Source organism: Trichechus manatus, unplaced genomic scaffold (assembly GCF_000243295.1).
Source record: "Trichechus manatus latirostris isolate Lorelei unplaced genomic scaffold, TriManLat1.0 scaffold00039, whole genome shotgun sequence".
Classification (NCBI taxonomy): domain Eukaryota; kingdom Metazoa; phylum Chordata; class Mammalia; order Sirenia; family Trichechidae; genus Trichechus; species Trichechus manatus.
The window spans coordinates 3,311,025-3,330,308 of NW_004443975.1; the positions used below are offsets into that span (position 1 = coordinate 3,311,025).

Below are 19,284 nucleotides of genomic sequence, written 5' to 3' on the forward strand. Positions count from 1 at the left end.
AAGCAGAGATGGCAAGACTTCGTCTCACTTACTTTGGACATGTTATCAAGAGGAACCAGACCCTGGAGAAGGACATCATGCTTGGTAAAGCAGGTCAGCAAAAAAAGAGGAAGACCCTCAAAGAGATGGATTGACACAATGGTTGCAACAATGGGCTCAAACATAACAATGATTATGAAGATGGCGCAGGACCAGGTAGTGTTTTGTTCTGTTATACGTAGGGTTGCTATGAGTCAGAACTGACTCAATGGCACCTAACGACAACATGATGTGCAGAGCAAAACAGAAGCGACAGATAGTCTGCGTTCAGCTCACATTCAATCTCAAAAGATCACCCAACCCGAGCATTAAGGTGCTTTATATAACTACAGTTTCCACCAAAAAAAATAATTTCTAGGTAGTTCTAGTAATATCTAGGTCGCTATATAGCAGCATTTTGCCAGTATCAATTATAGAAACACCCAAAAATCCAAAGTTTCTGAAAAATTAATTGTATCATTTGAAGAGTTATTAAAGACAGGTTTATAAAGGTAAAATGGCATGGATATTAGGGTAATTATATCTGGGTTTTGCCAAAAATATTTACAGATTTTACACTGCCTTTGAGGAATTTTGATATAGAAAACCTAAGTTCATGCTGAACGGAGCTGTACCTTGGAATGTGGTTGGTTCATGGTGAATGAAAAGCTTCTTGACCTAAATCTCTTTAGCTGATTATCTTGTCTCTATGAGTAGAAATAGCTCTGCCTAGAGACCAGCTGTGTGTGGTTACATAAAAAAGCACTCCAGCTCCTAAATAACCCTGATAATCAATGAACTTAAATTTTAATTCTGCAAAACTAATTGGTATTGTCAGCAGTGGTGGTAGGCCAGGCAGACCCAAACACGACACTATCGAGAAGGGCACTGGACATTATGAAGGTGCAACTGGCTTTTCAACAGCTAATAGGTGGAAAAGAGAATTCCAGGAAGCAGGAGAGGGAAGAGAATGGAAGACTGGAGGGCACTGGTGTAGGAACAGGTTAGCTACCCTTACCTGTCTTGTGCTAAAACTTGATCATCAAAACTCAGTAGAATAGAAATGAAATTGCTACATCACCTTTTTATAGACTTAGACCCAAGGATTTATGGAAGCCTACATATTTTACAAAATCATTACATTTTTATTTCTGGAAATTAATCAAGTAGATCAGTGGTGAACTATATCGTGATCTGGTGAAGATTTTTTTAAAGCTAAACAAGTTTCTATTAATATGGGGAGATGATTCATAATGGAACAGCTAAAAAGACCAGAAGAATGTTGTTCAAACTTCAGAGGAAAAGCCAGTGCCAGCACTTTACAGGTAGAAGTCCCCCACCTCACCAGCCATTTGCAAATTTTGTGGAAGCGAGCAAAATGGAACCCTTGATGAAATTGCTGATGGTAGAAATGCACATGGAACTACAGACCCAGGCCATGTAAATCAAGACCAAGTTTTAATAATACTGGGCTTCATCAAATAAGACTCACCTCATCGTTTCACTCACTCACCCCATAAATCCTTAATACTTCCTATGTGCCAGGCTCTGCAAGTTTTAATATCACTGTTTTCCAGTGCACTCATGTTGTAATACTTTATCACAAGTGTAAGAAAAGTTCATTAAAGAGTGTGAAAATAATCTTTTCCAGCCTCCATTCCATACCACCCCCTCCCCCCACTTCTACCCAAGGCAGAATTTTAATTATTTTCATAATACTATGTTCTTATTTCTGTTGTGGTACTTGGCATTTTATTTCATAGTTATCCATTTGGTGCTTTGGGTCTGTCTCCCCAGAGGTCTCAGCTCCTTAGGCGCAAGGACAATATTTATCCTTGTTCTTAGTCCTTAGGATAATGTCTTGCAAATTATAACAAAAAAAATCAAACTTGTTGCAAGTCAAGTCGATTCTGACTCATAGTGACCCTACAGGACAGAGTAGAACTGCCCCATACGGCTTCCACGGAATTCCTGATAGATTCGAACTGCCGATCTTTTGGTTAGCAGCTGTAGCTCTTAACAACTATGCCACCAGTTTCCTGCAAATTATAAGCACTCTACAATTACTTGGTAATATAATATTCAGCTCTGCCATAATTCTGTGACTTAAGCTCTCTGGGCCTCAGTTTCCTTATTAGTGAGATGAATAAGGGGGGGATTTCCCAAAGGGAAGTGCTGTTACCAGGAGGAGGAATGCTCTGAAGGCCTGTGTCACACCTTTACTATTCTTAGATCAAGTGATTCAGTGGTGCTGACTCTACCTGCCCTTTCTAGGGTTGGGCTTGGCCAAGGCCAGATCAATTAAAGCCAATGAACATTTGTCTTGGGCCTTTTGCTGAAATAACTGGGGAAAGGCTCCCTTGTTCTTTCTTGAGTAGTTCTTGAGAGAAACCAGAGGTTCAGGATGAGATACAGCAAGAGGAGACCTGGGCTATAATTGTGATTCTTCCATTATGAATGAAGTTGGTCAAATTAACTACCAAAAGAATAACATGAGGTTGTGAAAAGCACGCTGATCTAAGAATAACACCTTTTAAGACAGATTTATCACTTGCTCTGTGATATTGGGCAAGTCCCTGAACAGAGCTGGAAGCCTCATCTTCCTCATTTGTTTAGACAAAAAAAAAAAAAAAAAGGGAAAACCTGACCTGTCTCACTAGGTTGTTGTGAAGACCAAATGACAAATGTGTGTGAATGCTCTTAGCAAATTCTAAGCTACTATACACAACAAAGTCTGTAGGCTTTTTGTCATTTAACTGGTAGAGTGCCACAAACCAGACACTGGACTATGCACTTTGCGTGCATTATCTCATTTAATCTTGACAAGCCTGTGAAGCAGTTCAGGTAGGTTCATTATTCACCAGTTTTCCGATAAGGAAACTGAAAATGAAGACGTTAAGAAACTTTCCCAAAGTCACAAAGCTAGTAAGTTATGTAGTCCAAATCTGAATCCAAGTAATGTGTCCAGAAGGAGCCCTGATGGCGCAAAGGTTAAGTGCTTGGCTGCTAACTGAAAAATTGGCAGTTAGAAACCACCCGCAGCTCCTCAGGAGAAACGACCTGGCCATCTGCTCCCATAAAGATTACAGCCTAGGAAACCCTATGGAGTAGTTCTACTCTGTCATATAGGGTCGCTATGAGCCAGAATCTACTCAACAGCACACAACAAGAATGTGTGTCCAGGGTTTAAGCTCTTAACCAAGTGAGGTAATGTATAAGGGATAGTAGAAGAAATCTACATAGATATATAGAGATAAGGATAGACACATAAAGATAGATAGACGAAAAAATAATGGAAAAATTGGCCACAGATGTTTAGTAAAAATATTTTTTAAACTTTAAATGGTGAGGTTAAAGGAGGTGTTTATCCTCTCCTTCTGAAAATAGAACTGCTGGCGAAGTTTCCTGGAGGCTGAAAAACCAGTAAGTGGACAGGAATTCATTACTTTCATTCTGAGAGCAGCTGCTTCGTGCAGAATCTGGCATTCGCTACATAAGGACTAGGCACTGTAATCAGTGTGACTGCTTTGTTTAAGCTGAGCCTCTCCATCTTGTATTTCTCCTCACTAAGCAGTCTGCTGCTGGTTGTTTCCCTTGTTCCACTGATGTACTGATATCTGTTTCATTATTCCAGCTTATATTTCACTGAGTTTTTTTATAGAAGTGTCCCTTCTAGCCATTTGCTGAAATCAATGTCCTCCATCACCTTGCCACCTTGGAACTATTTGGATATCCTATTGCGAGTCACATCCTTCCTTTAAAGTCAAAAGAGGAATATCCATTTCCTGCTGATGGTATGACTAAGTTCCAAGCTCACCATGAAAAGTGATAAGCATTCTCAAAACTTTTTCTATTTTTAATGTTTTTTTCAAAACAAAATAAAAAAGTGTATGCATCTAGGTGAGTGAATTCCCTTGGGCCATGGAACCAGCTATATTAACATTAGAATCAGGAGAGTGCAATTGCTGCCCTCATAGGGGAAAAGGCCTTCCTCAGTCTGCGCCACCTGGCCCAGGAGGTCTGATTTATTAAAACTCTTGCCCAAGAATGACAAGTCAGCCTGGCTGTGATCACAGAGGCTCTGCCCTACTCATCTCCCCAGAGCTCAGGCTCACCTAGAAGGTAGCTTTGAGAGCCAGGCTCAGAAAAAAAGCATCTGTGGACCCAGAAATTCTCAGCTGGAATTGTATCTACGGTGTTTCTACGGTGTTCCGCCTCTCCTGGGTCTTCACTGGGTGCCACCAGTTCCCCTCCTTACCTGCCGTAGTGAAGGATAGAGGCTTCTGAAGTCAGGCAGATCTAGGTTTGAATTACACCACATAGTCGCTTGAGGACTATGGCAAGGTTACCTACTTCTCTGTGCCTCAGTTGTCTCTACTGTAAGATGGAGTAGTAATAGTTACCTTCCAGAGCTACTGTGAGGATCCAATGAGGTAACCCATGTAAAATGCCTCAAAGCAGATTCTAAATAGAAGTGGTTCTTTTCCTCTCTTCTTCCTAAATCATTTGAGAAAAGAAACTGTAATAATTCTGAAGAGATCAGTAAATTGATAACTCTGAAAATGTAAATACACTATCTCTCTTTCTACAGATAAATACATAGAATAGCCATCCAAAGGTAATGGTTAAAAGCATAGACTCTAGAACTAAACTAAATTGGGTTCAAACCTCAGCCTTAATGTTTTTGTGCTTTAGTTGTCTCATCTGTAAAATGGGGATAATAAATATACCAACCTCTTACTATTGTTGTAAATGTTAAGTAAGTTCAACATGGAAAATGTACAAGAAACCTGAAACATACTAACTGCTTCTTAAGTGTTATAATTCAGGACTGTCGTAGTCATAGTACTTTATATATCCCCTGGCCCCCCCCCCAAAATGAGCACAAGTCATTTGTACCACCTAGGAATCTTAATATGTATATATACATACATATATAGATGTGTGTGTATATATACATATTTATATTTGCTGTTGTTATGTGCCGTTGGGTCGGTTCTGACTCACAGCAACCCTATAGGACAGAGTAGAACTGCCCCATATGGTTTCCAAGGAGCAGCTGGTGGATTTGAACTGCTGACCTTTGGGTTAGCAGCCAAACTCTTAACCCCTATGCTACCAGGGCTCCATATATATATGTACGTGTGTCTTACACATAGAGAAAGAGAAGAGGAAGAGAAAGAGAAAGCTTTAATGTTTATCCTAAAATTTTAAGCTCCTAAAAGAGAGCTTTGCTAAATACTGATGCCAGTTTCTCTAAAATGTATATTTTGGGGACAGTTATATTATCTTTTAAAAGTGTCATTTTGTATGAATGAATGCATTATAAAGTTTTTTGCAAAGGAAAGAAGAGAGGCTTTTTTTTTAGAATCATTTTTCCTCCACAGTAGGGAATGAGAAACCACATTTATTCTTTCTGCATCCCATGTCCTAGATTGTTCAAATAATTCTCATGTTTATAACTTTTTGATTAATTTCACTATAAAACAGTTTTGCAAATAACAATATTCTCCAAAGTTCTAAAAATGTCAGTGGCCATTTTGGATTTGGGTGAATAGCTAATTTCAACATGCATTCATTCATTCATTCATCCATTCAACCAGTATTCACTAGTAGCCTAATATGTGCTAAGCAATGTTGTAGGAGGTAACAAACAAAAATCTCTGCCCTGGTAGAGCTTTCATTATTGCGGGGTGGGAGACAGTAGTCGAGTGCAAACCATTTGTGTCACCCAGGGACCTAATACACAAATGCTGGTGTTAGGTGCCATCGACTCAATCCCGACTCATAGTGACCCTGTAGGACAGAGCAAAATTGCCCCATATGGTTTCCAACGCTGTAATCTTTATGGAAGCAGAGTGCCACATCCTTCTCCCATGGAGCAGCTGGGTTTGAACCGCTGACCTTTCAGTTAGCAGTCAAGCACTTTAAGCACTGTCCCACCAGGGCTCCTAGGGTAGAGATAGAAGTTGCAATTTTAAATAGGATTGTTAGAGAATGCCTCACCAAAAAGGGAATATACCAACAGAGGTCTGAGAAAAATGAGGGAACGAGCCATATGGATACCTAGTGGAAGAGCATTCTAGTCAGAAGGAATAGCCAAGTGTAAAGATCCAGAAATGGGAGTGTACCTGCAAAGTTCAAGGAATGGCAAGAAGGCCAGTATGGCTAAAGTAGACTAAGCAAAGTGAAAGTAGTAGGAGCTGAAGTCACATGTACATACAGGAACTCACAAGAATGTTCACAGTAGCATTATTACTAATAGCTGACATCTGGAAACAATTTAGATATCTATCAATAGTAGAATGGATAAATTATATTTATACAATGGAATCCTATAGAAATGAAAAAGAAAGAAGAACTCTATAGGTTCTCTCAATAATATGGACAAATCTCATAAACACAATGCTAAGTAAAAGAAGAAAATGTTAGTGAATAAAAACTGCATGATTCCATTTATATAAACTTTGCAAGTTAGGCAAAATTAATCTATGCAGTTAGAAGACAGATTAATAGTTACTTTTGGAAAGGGCAGACATATTTGTGATTGGAAAGCGAGTGTCTTCTGGGATGGCTAAGTGAAAGTGATATGGTATGTTCAATTTGTGACCATTTGCTTAGGATTTGTGCACCTTTCTATATGTATGCCATGTTGTTGTTGTTTTCTGTCTTAGAGTCAGTCCCCAACTCACAGCAGACCCTACGCACAACAGAACAAAATGCTGCCAGGTCCTGCGCCATCCCAATGGTTGGCTGTAAGTCACACCATTGTGTGGGGTTTTCAATAGCTCATTTTTGGAAGTAGATTACCAGGTCTTTCTTACTAGTCTGTCTCAGGGTGAAAGCTCTGCTGAAACCTGTTCAGCATCATAGCAACATGCAAACTTCCACTGACAGATGGGTGGTGGCTGCACATGAGATGAACTGACCAGGTCTCCTGCAGTGAAGGTGAGACTTCTACCACTGAAGCACCAATGCCTCAAATGTACGCCATACTTAAGTTTAAAAAAAGGAAAAAGTCTAACAGTGAATGGAAGAATTTGAGATAGCAAGTAGAGACAATTCTTTCAAGAAGTTTTATCATAAAAGGGAGCAGAGAAATGGCAGTAGCGGAAGGGTTAGTTTTATAATGGGAGAAATGACTGTGTTTCAGAAACTTCACTTATTCATGTTTGCCCTTAATGAGAAACACCTGTCCTTTTACTTAATAGTTTTTCTTTGAGTTACTCATTTTTAACTTAAATGTATTTAAAAAGCAAAGTTCCTATTAACACTATAAGTATCACCTGCCATAAACAGAAGTGACTATAAAAACACAATGAAAACAAAATTCATTAAATTAACATAATTAAAAATTGAAAAGCAATTAAATACAAATAAAGATCAGTCTAATTGATCTACAAAAATGAGCACCCCAGAGTAAGTTCCTCAATCAGAAAACTGGAGCTGTTTTAAGAGCAGTCAGAAATAAAGGGTATTCTGTTCCATGACTATGTAACAATCACCACCACTCCTAACATGTCCATCATAATCTTTATCTTCATACTATATGCATTCTGTTTTTCACACTTATCCATACTGAGTTCAACAAAGGGGCCAAATGAAAACACAGCCTCAACAACCTGACTGACAAAAGGATGCCGAGTTGCCCAGGACTGGAGGTCACTGCCAGTTCTGTCTCCCTGGCTTGGAGAGAAGTTGGGCTCTGAGTGGAGAAAGAGCTTTCCCCATAGCTGATACGAGATGTTGTTCACTGAAGAGAACCCCTATTCCCACATCTCTTCTTGGAAAGTGCTGGTGGGTGCCTCAGTGTGTGGGGAGCAGGTGCTGCTGAACTGTGACACGAGCAGCTCCTCGAGAAACCAGACAAAGGTAGGGAAATCCCAGAGGGGCCCCTGGGGATCACTAAGTCCTCATGCCCACAATCATCTCCCTTGTCCTGCACTTTAGAAAAACACCACTCCATAATAATGAAGACAATTATTTTCCAAAGTAAAAATCACGATACAGTCTTTCAATAACACAGAATATTTACAATCAGAGCTGCCCAGGAAGTTCGGAATGGCCGTGGTGCTATACCTCAGGCATGCATTTATTTGTCCACACATTGACATTTTTGATCAACACTAGTGCTAGACACCAGGAATATAAAAATCCGTAGACATAATCCCTGTCCTCGAGAAAGAGTTGCCAGATAAAAATACAGGACATCCAGATAAATTTGAATTTCAGATTCTTTTTTAGTATAAGTTATGTCCCAAATATTACATTTAATATACTTCTAATTACCTGTTTAGTTTTTTTTTTTAACCTGAAATTCAAATTTAACTGGGTGTCCTGTATTTTTATTTGCTACTTCTGGCAACCTCAGCTTAAGGAGACCATAGATTACTTTGGGACAAAGTCAAGTAGAATAGGGAGAGTATGAGAAGTGTCAGGGCAAAGAAGGTGGCTGAGGGTGGTTGGGTGCACATGGAAGAAATATACAACTCAGGGAAGGCTTCTGGGAGCTGGTAACGCTGAAGCTGAATCTTAAATTAAGAATTTATGGGCTGTACCACTCATTTCAGAATTTAATAACACACCACCATGCATTGTGATTTAAGTTTTTGATGAATCCATGTTTGTGTTCCCAACTAGATCCTAGCTGCTTAAGGGTAGGGACCATCTCTCTTTGCTTCCCCCCACCACCTAGCACTGACAGGCACATCTAAGGTATGTAGTAAATTACTGCATAAATTGATTTGAATGGTATCCTCCCAAACAGTAAAAATATTCTGTTCAGTGAAATAGTTTTTAATTGGTTATTTATTTATTTATTTATTTTAGTTCAAGTCTTCAAACACTGCAGCCAGTTCTTGGGACCCTGGAGTCTTGAGAATTTCCCAGTCTGGGACCCTGGGAGCCAAATCCATATTAAAGATATGGGTTGTTTGCAATGCAGTAATTTCTTATATTAAGTATCATGATAGATTCAATACGGCTGGAATGGGTGCCTTTTTGGTGTTTGGGTTTCTTCCTAAGACCCTCATGTGTGGCATATTCTTGGTTGGATCTGACGCCTTGAAGCAGTTACTACAGCTATTTCGTCCAATGATTGTTAAGAACATCTCTCTACAAACACATCCTACTCATGTATAACCAAAACCAACCAGTAGCCCTCCTGGGTCAGGGTAGAACTGTTCCATAGGGCTTTTGTGACTGTGACCTTCAGAAGCAGATCACAAGGCCTATCTCTTGAGGCACCTCTGGGTGGGTTCTAACCACCAACCTTTCGATTAATAGCCCAGTAGTTAACTGTTTGCACCACTGAGGGACTCCTCCTCATTTTTAAGTCCCTCTTTAACCTATTGCTGTTTGTCACTGTCCCCTAGAGTTTGCTCCAAGCTGGTCCAGGGGGAGGTTTACCCTAGGTATTGGAAGTGGAAGGGAAGGTAACTCTTCTGGCCTCCACTCCTAGCCTCTGCTCGAAAGACCAGAACCGAGAGGAGGCACACCTGCTCCCCCTGAGCCCCTTTCCCCAGACCGGCACCTGCTCAACAATCCTACGTTAACATGTCGGGATGATGGTACGATCATGAAAAAACTTAAGGGAAGAATAAGAGAAACACGTACAGAAGATAGTCAAATGAAAACATTTTTTTTAAATGTGTCTACTTCTTCAACTCCTTTAACTTAGTGTGAATTATCATGCCTGCCGATCTCTGGATTCAAAAAATACTTTGTTTGGCCTAACTAAGGTTCTTCCCACACTACAATATTCCTAAGAGGCCAGCAACCAGGTCTGGGGTGTTACGGGGTCTGGAAGCGTAGCCAAGTGGCCACCGAAGTCCAAAATGTCTTTAAAGTCTGTGTACCACAACTTATCCATAACACACATTTTCATGATTGTTTGGTTATACAAGTTTTCTCGGACTTACCAGTTAAATTATTTATAAATCTACCCACCCCCTAAGTCTCCAGGGAGATTCAAAGGAATACTGGAAGTCAAGCTCTTTTATCTTCTTTTTCCCCGAAATTTCAACATAAAACACTCAGCGACGCTCTTTAAACTTCAGCCCCCCGGAACGGAGACCGCGGTCAGGAAAGAACTACATTTCCCAGAAGCCCCGAGGAGAGCAAAACTCCCAACTTCCCGAGCATCTTTCCTTGTCTGCACCTTCAAAGGGTCGCACGAGGCTCGGGCAGGCGACAGCGTCCGGGGGCAGAGAGCGCCTGCAGCCGACACCTCCAGTGAGTTGGTGGGCTCGGGCACCAAAGGAGCAAATTGGCCCCATCGGAGGCGGAGCCGGCGCCTCAGGCTGCGTGCTGACGCCACTTCCGCTGCGGGGCGGGGCGGGCCTGTCCCGCGCAAATTGAAAAGCCGGCCCCTTGGCGCTCGCTTGCAGCTTGGCTCCTTGTGTTTCGCGCCGCTTGTCTCCGGTTCTGTGGCCGAAGTGAGTGAGGGGCGTTGGGCAGCGGGTATTGGTGCTCACACCAGGCTGTCCTCGGGCGGGCGGTTAGAGCCCTTTCCGGAGAGTGGGGTGAGGGAGTTGTGCGGGAACCCTGGGGCTGGGAACTGGGTTCCTGCCTGTCCCCGCAAGGATCAACCTGAGAGTCTCCCCTCTCCCTCCTCTTGGGATTCAGGGTCTCTTCGGAGGGGAAGAGAGAGCTGACATGGTCTTCCTGAACCTACAGCAAAGCCCTTTACGCATGGGACTGGGGCGCTGCCTGCGTGCAGTATGTGAGGTGGGAGAGTGTTTCGTTCCCGGGAAACGTGTCTGGCTGGGCTAGGGCTGCGATTCAGTGACCCGAGGGAGGGGCCTCACTCAGTCCATGCATTTGACCGGGGGGAGCAGAGACCAGAGGTATAGGACTTCTCTGTTGAAGCTGGCAGTCAAGTTTTTACCTGCAATCTCCCAACTTTTAAACGTTGACAAGTGAATATTTCTCCTTAATATTGTGCAGGCCAAACGAAACGTGTCGTCAGGAATGGATTTGCAAGCCACTCCTGAACATCCCTGCAAGACAGAGAAGTAAAGCAGAGAAGTTGCTGCTGTTGGGAGCCTTGAGATGATATGTGCTCTCAGTCGTTCTTACTATGCTAAAGAGAAAATATTTGTTCGAGGACATTTACCTAGCCTAGAAGAAACGTACAAGTTTCACGAAATGTATATTATGTCAGTTTTCCTTAGAGTGAAAGAAAGCTCTATGTAAAGACATTGACAAGTGGGAGACTAATCGTTTTCCTCAAGCTGGGGCTTGATGACCACCTGCATCAAATGACCTCTTGTGTCTAAAATTCAAAATCCCTGGGCTCACTCCTGTAGCTGGAAGCGGAGTTGAGATTCTGTGAACTTCTACAAGTTGAGAATTGCTGACTAGAGCATCACAGCTCTGATAAGCTATCAACAGGGTAAGACTGATTAATGATCCTGTACTTTTTTTTGCTGGTCCTTCCAAACCTGATGTCTAGTGGGAGAAATCTGTTATGAAATGCAATTCCCATTGCTGCCTTTCACTTTTTATTGGGGGGGGGGGGTTAATTAGGAAGAGACCATGGCCGCTCCAGAATTTCTGTATACGAAGGGCTTAGGTGCAGCAACTTGGATGGAAAGGAATGCAGAGTTAAAGGATTTGTCTTGAAGCTGTATTTGCACAGCAGGCACACCTTTACCTTTTCTTTTCTTTGGGGTGACTTTCAGAGAGTGGCACCACCAGTGCTTATTAGCAGAATGTTCATTGCTTGGAATAATGCATTCTGATGGCAGTGTATTTTAGTCCTAAAAAAGTACAGATCCAGTTCTATAAATTTGTTTACTTTGCAGTTGAAATGCCTACCTTCCTACCAACTGTTTTGAATTTCCACTCCTATGCTAATTTGTGTGTTGGCTCTTATAATGCCTGTGTAGAGGCAATGTGATACCTTAGCATACCTAATTTTGTGGATTTTAACAATGCCTTTTTGGAGAAAGGAGAAACTCATACTTTCTGGGCACCTTCCATGTGCCTAGCACTGCATTATGTATAGGCTTGGAGCATACACGTTAATGATTCCAAATGGGAAAGCACTTTGGAGAGAATAAACATTGAGCAACCATCAAGTGGCCTTAGAGGTAGTGTTGATGATTAATGTAAATATTATCGACTGTAGGAATTGTTTGACAGGGAGCCAAAACCAAACCCCTTGCCATGGAGTCAGTTCTGATTCATAGCAACCCTGTAGGACAGAGTAGAACTGCCTCATAGGGTTTCTAAGGAGAGGCTGATGGATTCGAACTGCCGACCTTTTGGTTAGCAGTTGATCCCTGACCGGGAGGAGCCCAGATAAAATTAAAGAGCAGTGATTCTCAAATATCTAAACAATAACGGTTTCTATATCAGTTTCCAAGCTCTTTGTCTTTATTTTTCTAAAACTTTTTGGTAAATATATTTTGCTTTACATATTTCTGTTTTCTTTTTATATCGTGTAGTTAACTTGGCACTATGGGGATACAAGGATTACTCCAGTTTATCAAAGAAGCTTCTGAACCCATCCACGTGAGGAAGTATAAAGGGCAGGTAGTAGCTGTGGATACATATTGCTGGCTTCACAAAGGAGCTATTCCTTGTGCTGAAAAACTAGCCAAAGGTGAACCTACTGATAAGTAAGTGTGAACCTTATTATTAATTCTTTACCAATTAAGAATTATAGTTACAAATACCTTTTTTTCAGAAAGAGATAATTTTCATTCAATGCCAGGATTTATCGAGAAGTGAGAGTGTGTGATTTGGAACATTGTCTAATCACAGATGACTCCTTTCTGATATCAACCTCTTTTCCATTCTTTGTAATAAGCCAAAGGATCAGAACACCTATGGACAAAGACCAAAGATTTTTAACAGTACTCTGAAAATCCATGGTGATTTCCGACTTACACTTTCTTGGGTATAGACAACCCACTGTAAGCCCTGTTAGCAAAACGAGGCAGTTACTTCAAAGGGACAAAGTGTTCTAACTCCTTTTTACTTCACTTGAGGCCAAAAATGGTGGGCCATATTGACATCTGGTCTTAACTCTGTTACCTCATTTGAAGCAGGTTCAATGGACTAATGTTCTCTTTATTTTTTAAATACAAACATTAGAAAAACAATAAAGCATAATTTCTAGACAGATATTTTCCGCAGGCATTTGGCCGATATATGTTTTCTTCCCTTGTTGTAATATAAAAGAAAAGCTCAGAGATCTTAATGTGACTTCCTGAAGCACAACACACAATAAGTAAAATTTGGTAATCCTGTTTGTTTCCTAGAATAAAGGGGAAAAGGTCCTTATTGTATGGTGGGTGTTTGGGGGCTTAAGTCTATCGAGTTAATTGGACCAAAGGTCTCTCTGAGCCGTGTGTGGGATCTGAAGGAGCGTGGGTACTTCTGCCACTCCATTGGCTGATACAAGCTTTTCAAAGCAATCTCTTTTCTGTCACTAATTTTACAACAGTTGCAACTGTGGTTAAAGACTGCAAGTTTTTCTTTGCTACCTTCAGTGTTTCTTTGAATATTTCTTTATGGGGGAAATTTTTTTTGTAATTCTTGAGGATTCTGAGAACTTTGACCAATTGGAAGAGTTGCCAAAAGTACAGGAACAATATCTTTTATTGTTAGGGATATAAGAGATGAACTCTACAGGTCCGATCATGCAGAAGGCGCTCATTAAATGTTTATTAAACTAAAAAGTTTCAAGACTTTCAGTAAAGTATTCATTGTGTATTTTTTTCCCCCACTGCAACAAAGTCACATTTGATAGAATTCAATGTGATTTTCCTTTTCTTCTCCAACTTTGGGTAGGGGTACTAGCCAGAAAGGGTTATCACCTCAGGAAATTTGGATAAGCTATTAAACTTCTGTGACCATTACAAAGAATGAGGTATATCTATGTGTGCTGGCCTAGAGGCAGGGACGGAGCCTGCAATAAGCAAGGTACGCACGGGCTTACTTACTAATCTTTAGTGCACGATTTCACCTGTTTTTCACCACAGTGAAGGTGAAGCACAAGTAAGCCCTTGCGTACCTTGCTTACTGGTTAATCCGCCCCTGCCTAGAAGGATGTGGGGGAATATATACAGTGAGGGCACCAGGTGTCTGATGTTTGTATTCTATCTAGATTTAAAAAAGGAACTATCCTTAGAATTTACTATAATTCAATAGTTGCCCCTCCTAATTTTTGCTTCATACTTAATTAGCAGGTCCTGATCATTGTTCTATAGACCAGTGCAGGTCTCTTGTCAGAAGTCTACCACAAACAGAAAAAAAGGACAATATAATGAGTTTTTCATTAAGATGAATATATTTGATTTAAAAGGTTATCTTTTAAGATTGTGTCTTTATGTTTACTTTTTAAGTTAAAATGTCCTTATAAAATAATTAAGTTGTAAATGTAGCTGGTTTGGTAATTGGCCTTGCCAGAATAAAAACTAAATGCAGAATGTGATCCCTGACTGGATCCTGGACTGGGAAAAATAGCAGCAGTGATGTGCTTGGCCAGCTCTTCCAGGCTCACTATACACCACCTCTTCCCAACATAGCATTCAATGACGCCACATCGGCAGCTTACCTGCCACTGTGGAGTATTTATGTCAGGGAAATTGACAAATGCTGCAAATCAGGCACCCTCCCCTCCAACTGATTATCAAATATTTACCAACACACTGCTGATTTTAAGAAACATTATTAGGACAATTGGACAAATTTTAATATAGACTGTGTATAAGATAATATTTCTGTATCACTGTTAAATTTCTTGGGTGTGATAATGGTAGTGTGGTTATGTTGGAGGAATCAGGTGTTAGTATAGTATTCTTTCAACTTTTCAGTAGGTTTAAAATTTTTTTTAATAAGAAACTTGTGGGAAAAAGCAGTTTTTGGAACCACAAAATGTCACAACTGGAAGGGATATCAAAGCACTTCAGTTTACAGATAGGGCTTGGAGGGTCGAGTAACTCAGCCAGTATCACATAACCCATAAGTGTTTGAGGCAGGATTTGAACTCAGGTCTGTCACTCTAAATTAGAGTTTCCATTTCCTAAAAACATTTGCTTGAAAAAAAAAAGTTCTTTTAAACCCTTCTCTTTTCATAATACTCTCGTCTTTTTTTTTTTTTTTTTTTTTTTTTTTAGTAAGTGAAATATCCTTATTTTTAAAACACTACGTGGGCTAAACAAAATGCTTCTAATTTACCAACTAATTTTCTATCCCAAAGATTTTTATTTTACAGAAAAAATTGGGGTTGTCCTCTTAAGTTGTAAAGTCATTGTTATCACTAATATGTCACTTTAAAGAGATTTTTTTTTTTCTCTCTTTTCTTCATTGTGGTGAAAACATATACACCAAAACATCCACCAACACAGCTGCCACATGTACAACTCAAAGACATTGGTTACATTTTTCAGGTTGTACTACCGTTATCACTATCCTTATCTAAAACAGTCTACCACTATTAACATAAATTCAATGCCTCCCCAACAAAAACTCCCTCTTTCCCCCTCCCTTCTGCCCTTGGTAACCATTAATAATTTTTGGTTTCTATATATTTGTTTATTTCATTGAAGTGAGATCATCCAGTATGTATCCTTTTGTGACTGACTTATTTTGCTCAGCCTGATGTTTTCAAGGTTTATCCATGTTGTGGCATGCATCAGAACTTCATTTCTCTTTATGGCTGCATAATATTCCATTGTATGTATGTACCACATTTTGTTTACCCATTCAACTGGATATGTTGGTCGTTTCCCCCTTTTGGCTATTGTAAATAGTGCTGCAGTAAACATTGGTGTGCAGGTTTCTATTTGCAATCCAGCCTTCACTTCTGGGTAAATGAACCAGAATCGACTCAATGGCGCACAACACCACCACCTAGAGTTGGGATTGCTACATCATATGGCAGTTCTATGTTCAACTTTTTGAGGAACTACCAAACTGTTTTCCACAGTGCATGCACCATTTTCCGTTCCCACCAGCGATGGATGAGGTTTCCAGTTTCTCGACAATCTCACCAACACTTGTTGTTTTCCATCATCTGGTTTTAAAAAGAGCAAAAGTAGTGTTACCTTCAGAAATGCAAACCACTTAAATGGACTTTTCTCTTTTCACAGGTATGTAGGATTTTGTATGAAATTTGTAAATATGTTACTGTCTCATGGGATCAAGCCTGTTCTTGTATTTGATGGATGTACTTTACCTTCTAAAAAGGAAGTGGAAAAGTCTAGAAGAGAGTAAGTTTATTCTCTAGTCAATCTCTTTAATTGTATTAAGGTCAGATACTGTGGCCTGTGTGATAAAGTTTTTAATTTTAATTTGTTGAGGCTTCGTTTATAGCCTAGTATACAAAAATTTTTCCTTAAATGTTCTATACGAAAAGAATGTCTGTTCTCCAATTATGGAGTGGAATGTTTTATGTCTGTCTAGTAAATCAAGCTTATTGATTGTAGTGTACAAATCTATCTCCTTACAGTTTTGTTGGGCTTTTTTTGGTTTTCTGTGTGTGTCCACTTAATCTGTCAGTTATTAAGAGAAGTATGTTAAAATCTCACTATGGGCTGTGAATTTATTGATCACCTTGTAGTTCTGTCCATTTTCTGTTTTGTTATTTTGAAGCTATTTTAGGTGCATTCAAGTTCAGAATTTCTAATATCTTTTTGGTAACTTGAAACGATTAATATGTAGTAACTCTCATCTCTAGTAATGCTTTTTTCCTTTAAAGCCTTTTCTCTCTGATATTAGTATAGCCACACGACTTTCTTTTGTATGTTCCTGATACATCATTTGTATGTGTTTACTTTCAGCTTACTGTGTCATTTTAGGTATGTCTCTTGTAAAGAACATATAGCTGGGTTTTGTTTTGTTTTTAAATCCAGTCTATCAATCTTTGCTATTTTTATCTTTTAAATGGAGAATTTTATCCCCTTTACATTGGTAACTAATATATTTAGATCCGTTGGTTTCTCTTATATTTCATATTTGTCCACTTTTCTGTTTCTTTTTTTTTTATAACCTCTACCTTTTTTAACTTCTGGATTGATTATTTTTCCTGTCCTTATTCTAGTCTCTCTTATTCATAGTTGGAAAGTGATAAATACTGTATGTCTGCTCTTTCAGTGATTATCTTAGAAATTTTATCACCCATATTTATATCGACAGATCTAATAATTTTACATGAGGACTTGAAAAGAATTTCTCTATTTTAATGAAGTAACTGTCCTGCCACATTTCATCTATTCTTATTTTTCCTGTGTATTAGCTTTGAGGTCCAGGAGTCATCAAGTTGTGCTGGGAAGACCTCTGGGCTTGCTTGTCAAAAGGTAGCATGAGTTATACCCAAATAGAAATAAGCGTCACTGAGGAAGAGGTTTGTAACAGATGTTCCTTGCCTAGTTTTGCCCTTGCTGGGCCTAGAATTAAGTTAGAGAAGGTTTTTTTAGGTCTAGGTTTTTCATTCAAACTATATTTAGAAAGCTCTGATTTTTAAAGTCAGAACTTTATCAAAGGATTACTGAGAATATCTGGGCCCGTGTTCAAATGTGAACAATATACAGTTTACTAAGCATACTTTTAATAAAAATTAGTTCTGAGATTGGTGTTTAAGGGACTGGTGAAAACCCTAAAGCAATGTGCTGAAGGGACTAGTCCAAACCTTATCTCACCTGGGTGTCCCCCACCCCATACTCCTAACTGTAGTCACAGGTGGTGTTATTAGTCACTGTTGAGTCAGCTCTGACTCATGGCAACCCCATGTACAACAGAAAAAAACTCCGGCCAGTCCTGCGCCATCTTCATGATTGTTGTATGCTCAAATCTGTTGTTGTGGCCACTGTATTTTCAGTGCTTTCGCACCTACAGGAAACCCTGGTGGAGTAGTGGTTAAGAGCTACGGCTCCTAACCCAAAGGTCAGCAGTTCGAATCCACCAGGCACTCCTTGGAAACCCTATGGGGCCGTTCTCCTGTGTCCTATAGGGTCAGTATGAGTTGGAATCGACTCGACAGCAACAGGTTTGATTTTTTTGGTTCCCACCTAGGGGTCTCAACTTCCAGTACTATATCAGACAGCATTCTGTTGTGATCCATAGGATTTCCATTGGCTAATTTTGGAAGTAGGTCACCAGCCTTTCTTCCTAGCCTGTCTTAGCCTAGAAGCTCCTCTGAAACCTGTCCCCTGTGCGTAACCCTGCTGGTATTTGAAATACCAATGGCATAGCTTCCAGCATCGTAGCAATATGCAAGTAACACAGTATGACATACTGACAGTCAGGTGGTAATAATCACAGGTGGTTGTTAATATTCTTTGTTAGACTCAGGAATGGTTGAAAGATATTTCGGCTCTGACCTGAGTGCTCTTTCTGTCTTATTTCTATAGGATCAGCATTCTCTGTGTCACTGTGGCAGTAGGAGACTGGTCTAAAAATGGATTTCTCATTCCCAATATTATAAAAGTTCCTGTGAAACAGAATGAAATATTTTCAGGCAACAATAGCCCAGGAGGTTATTATGCCCAGTATTCTGTATACTACTAAAGAAACTTGATTCCTCTGGTGGAATCAAATGCATATCTCAGGAGAGTATATAACGTTGAGAACATTAATTTTCTCTTCTAAACTTCAGTTTCTTCATCCATAAAATGTGTGTAATAATGCTAATATTCAACTTTTATTGGGGGAGTGGGGAGGATGAACATCAGAGAGAATAGTATGTACGGAAGTAATTTATCCAACTGTAAAATCTTAATAAATAATAAAGTAGTGGTATTATACTGCTATTGCTTTCCAATGACTGGGCTTAATTAAATAAGAAACTAAACACCTGATTGTAAATTCATGAGCACAGGTATTTTTATTCATCCACGTCATGCTTACACAGTGCTTGCATACAGACTAGATGCTAAACCTTTGCTGGATTGCATGCATAAATACTTAGTTTATTTAAACTAATAATACATTAGTCCATGCAAAGCAGCTCCTCATTAAAATGGTTCATTAAAGTGTTATCTAGCAGAAGAATATATTTTATTCCCTGAGGAATATGGAAAACACTAGTTATTTGTGGAATACCTGCTCTGGCAGAACACGCCTGCGAATGTTAGAAAGTGTTGAAATAGAAGAAGACTGAATCTCAAAGTGCTTACAAGCTTGTGGTATATGCCAAATTAATAAGTAATCATAGTTTCTTTAATTTTTTTATCATATGTGAAAACAGATCTAGAAGATGACACAAAGCAAATATATAGCTTAGTGAATTAGAACATTCACACTGTTAAAACC

The 19,284-nt window shown here is 39.7% G+C and overlaps 1 protein-coding gene across 1 annotated transcript in view; it reads left to right on the forward strand.

Moving 5' to 3' along the window:
- Positions 1–11,284: 11,284 nt before the first annotated feature.
- Positions 11,285–19,284, forward strand: part of EXO1 (exonuclease 1) — a 41,834-nt gene continuing 33,834 nt past the window's right edge. The window contains exons 1-3 of the mRNA XM_004375855.2: positions 11,285–11,413; positions 12,471–12,644; positions 16,125–16,244. Coding sequence (XP_004375912.1) covers positions 12,484–12,644; positions 16,125–16,244 — 281 coding nt within the window. The 5' untranslated portion in view covers positions 11,285–11,413; positions 12,471–12,483. The remainder of the gene's footprint in view (positions 11,414–12,470; positions 12,645–16,124; positions 16,245–19,284) is intronic.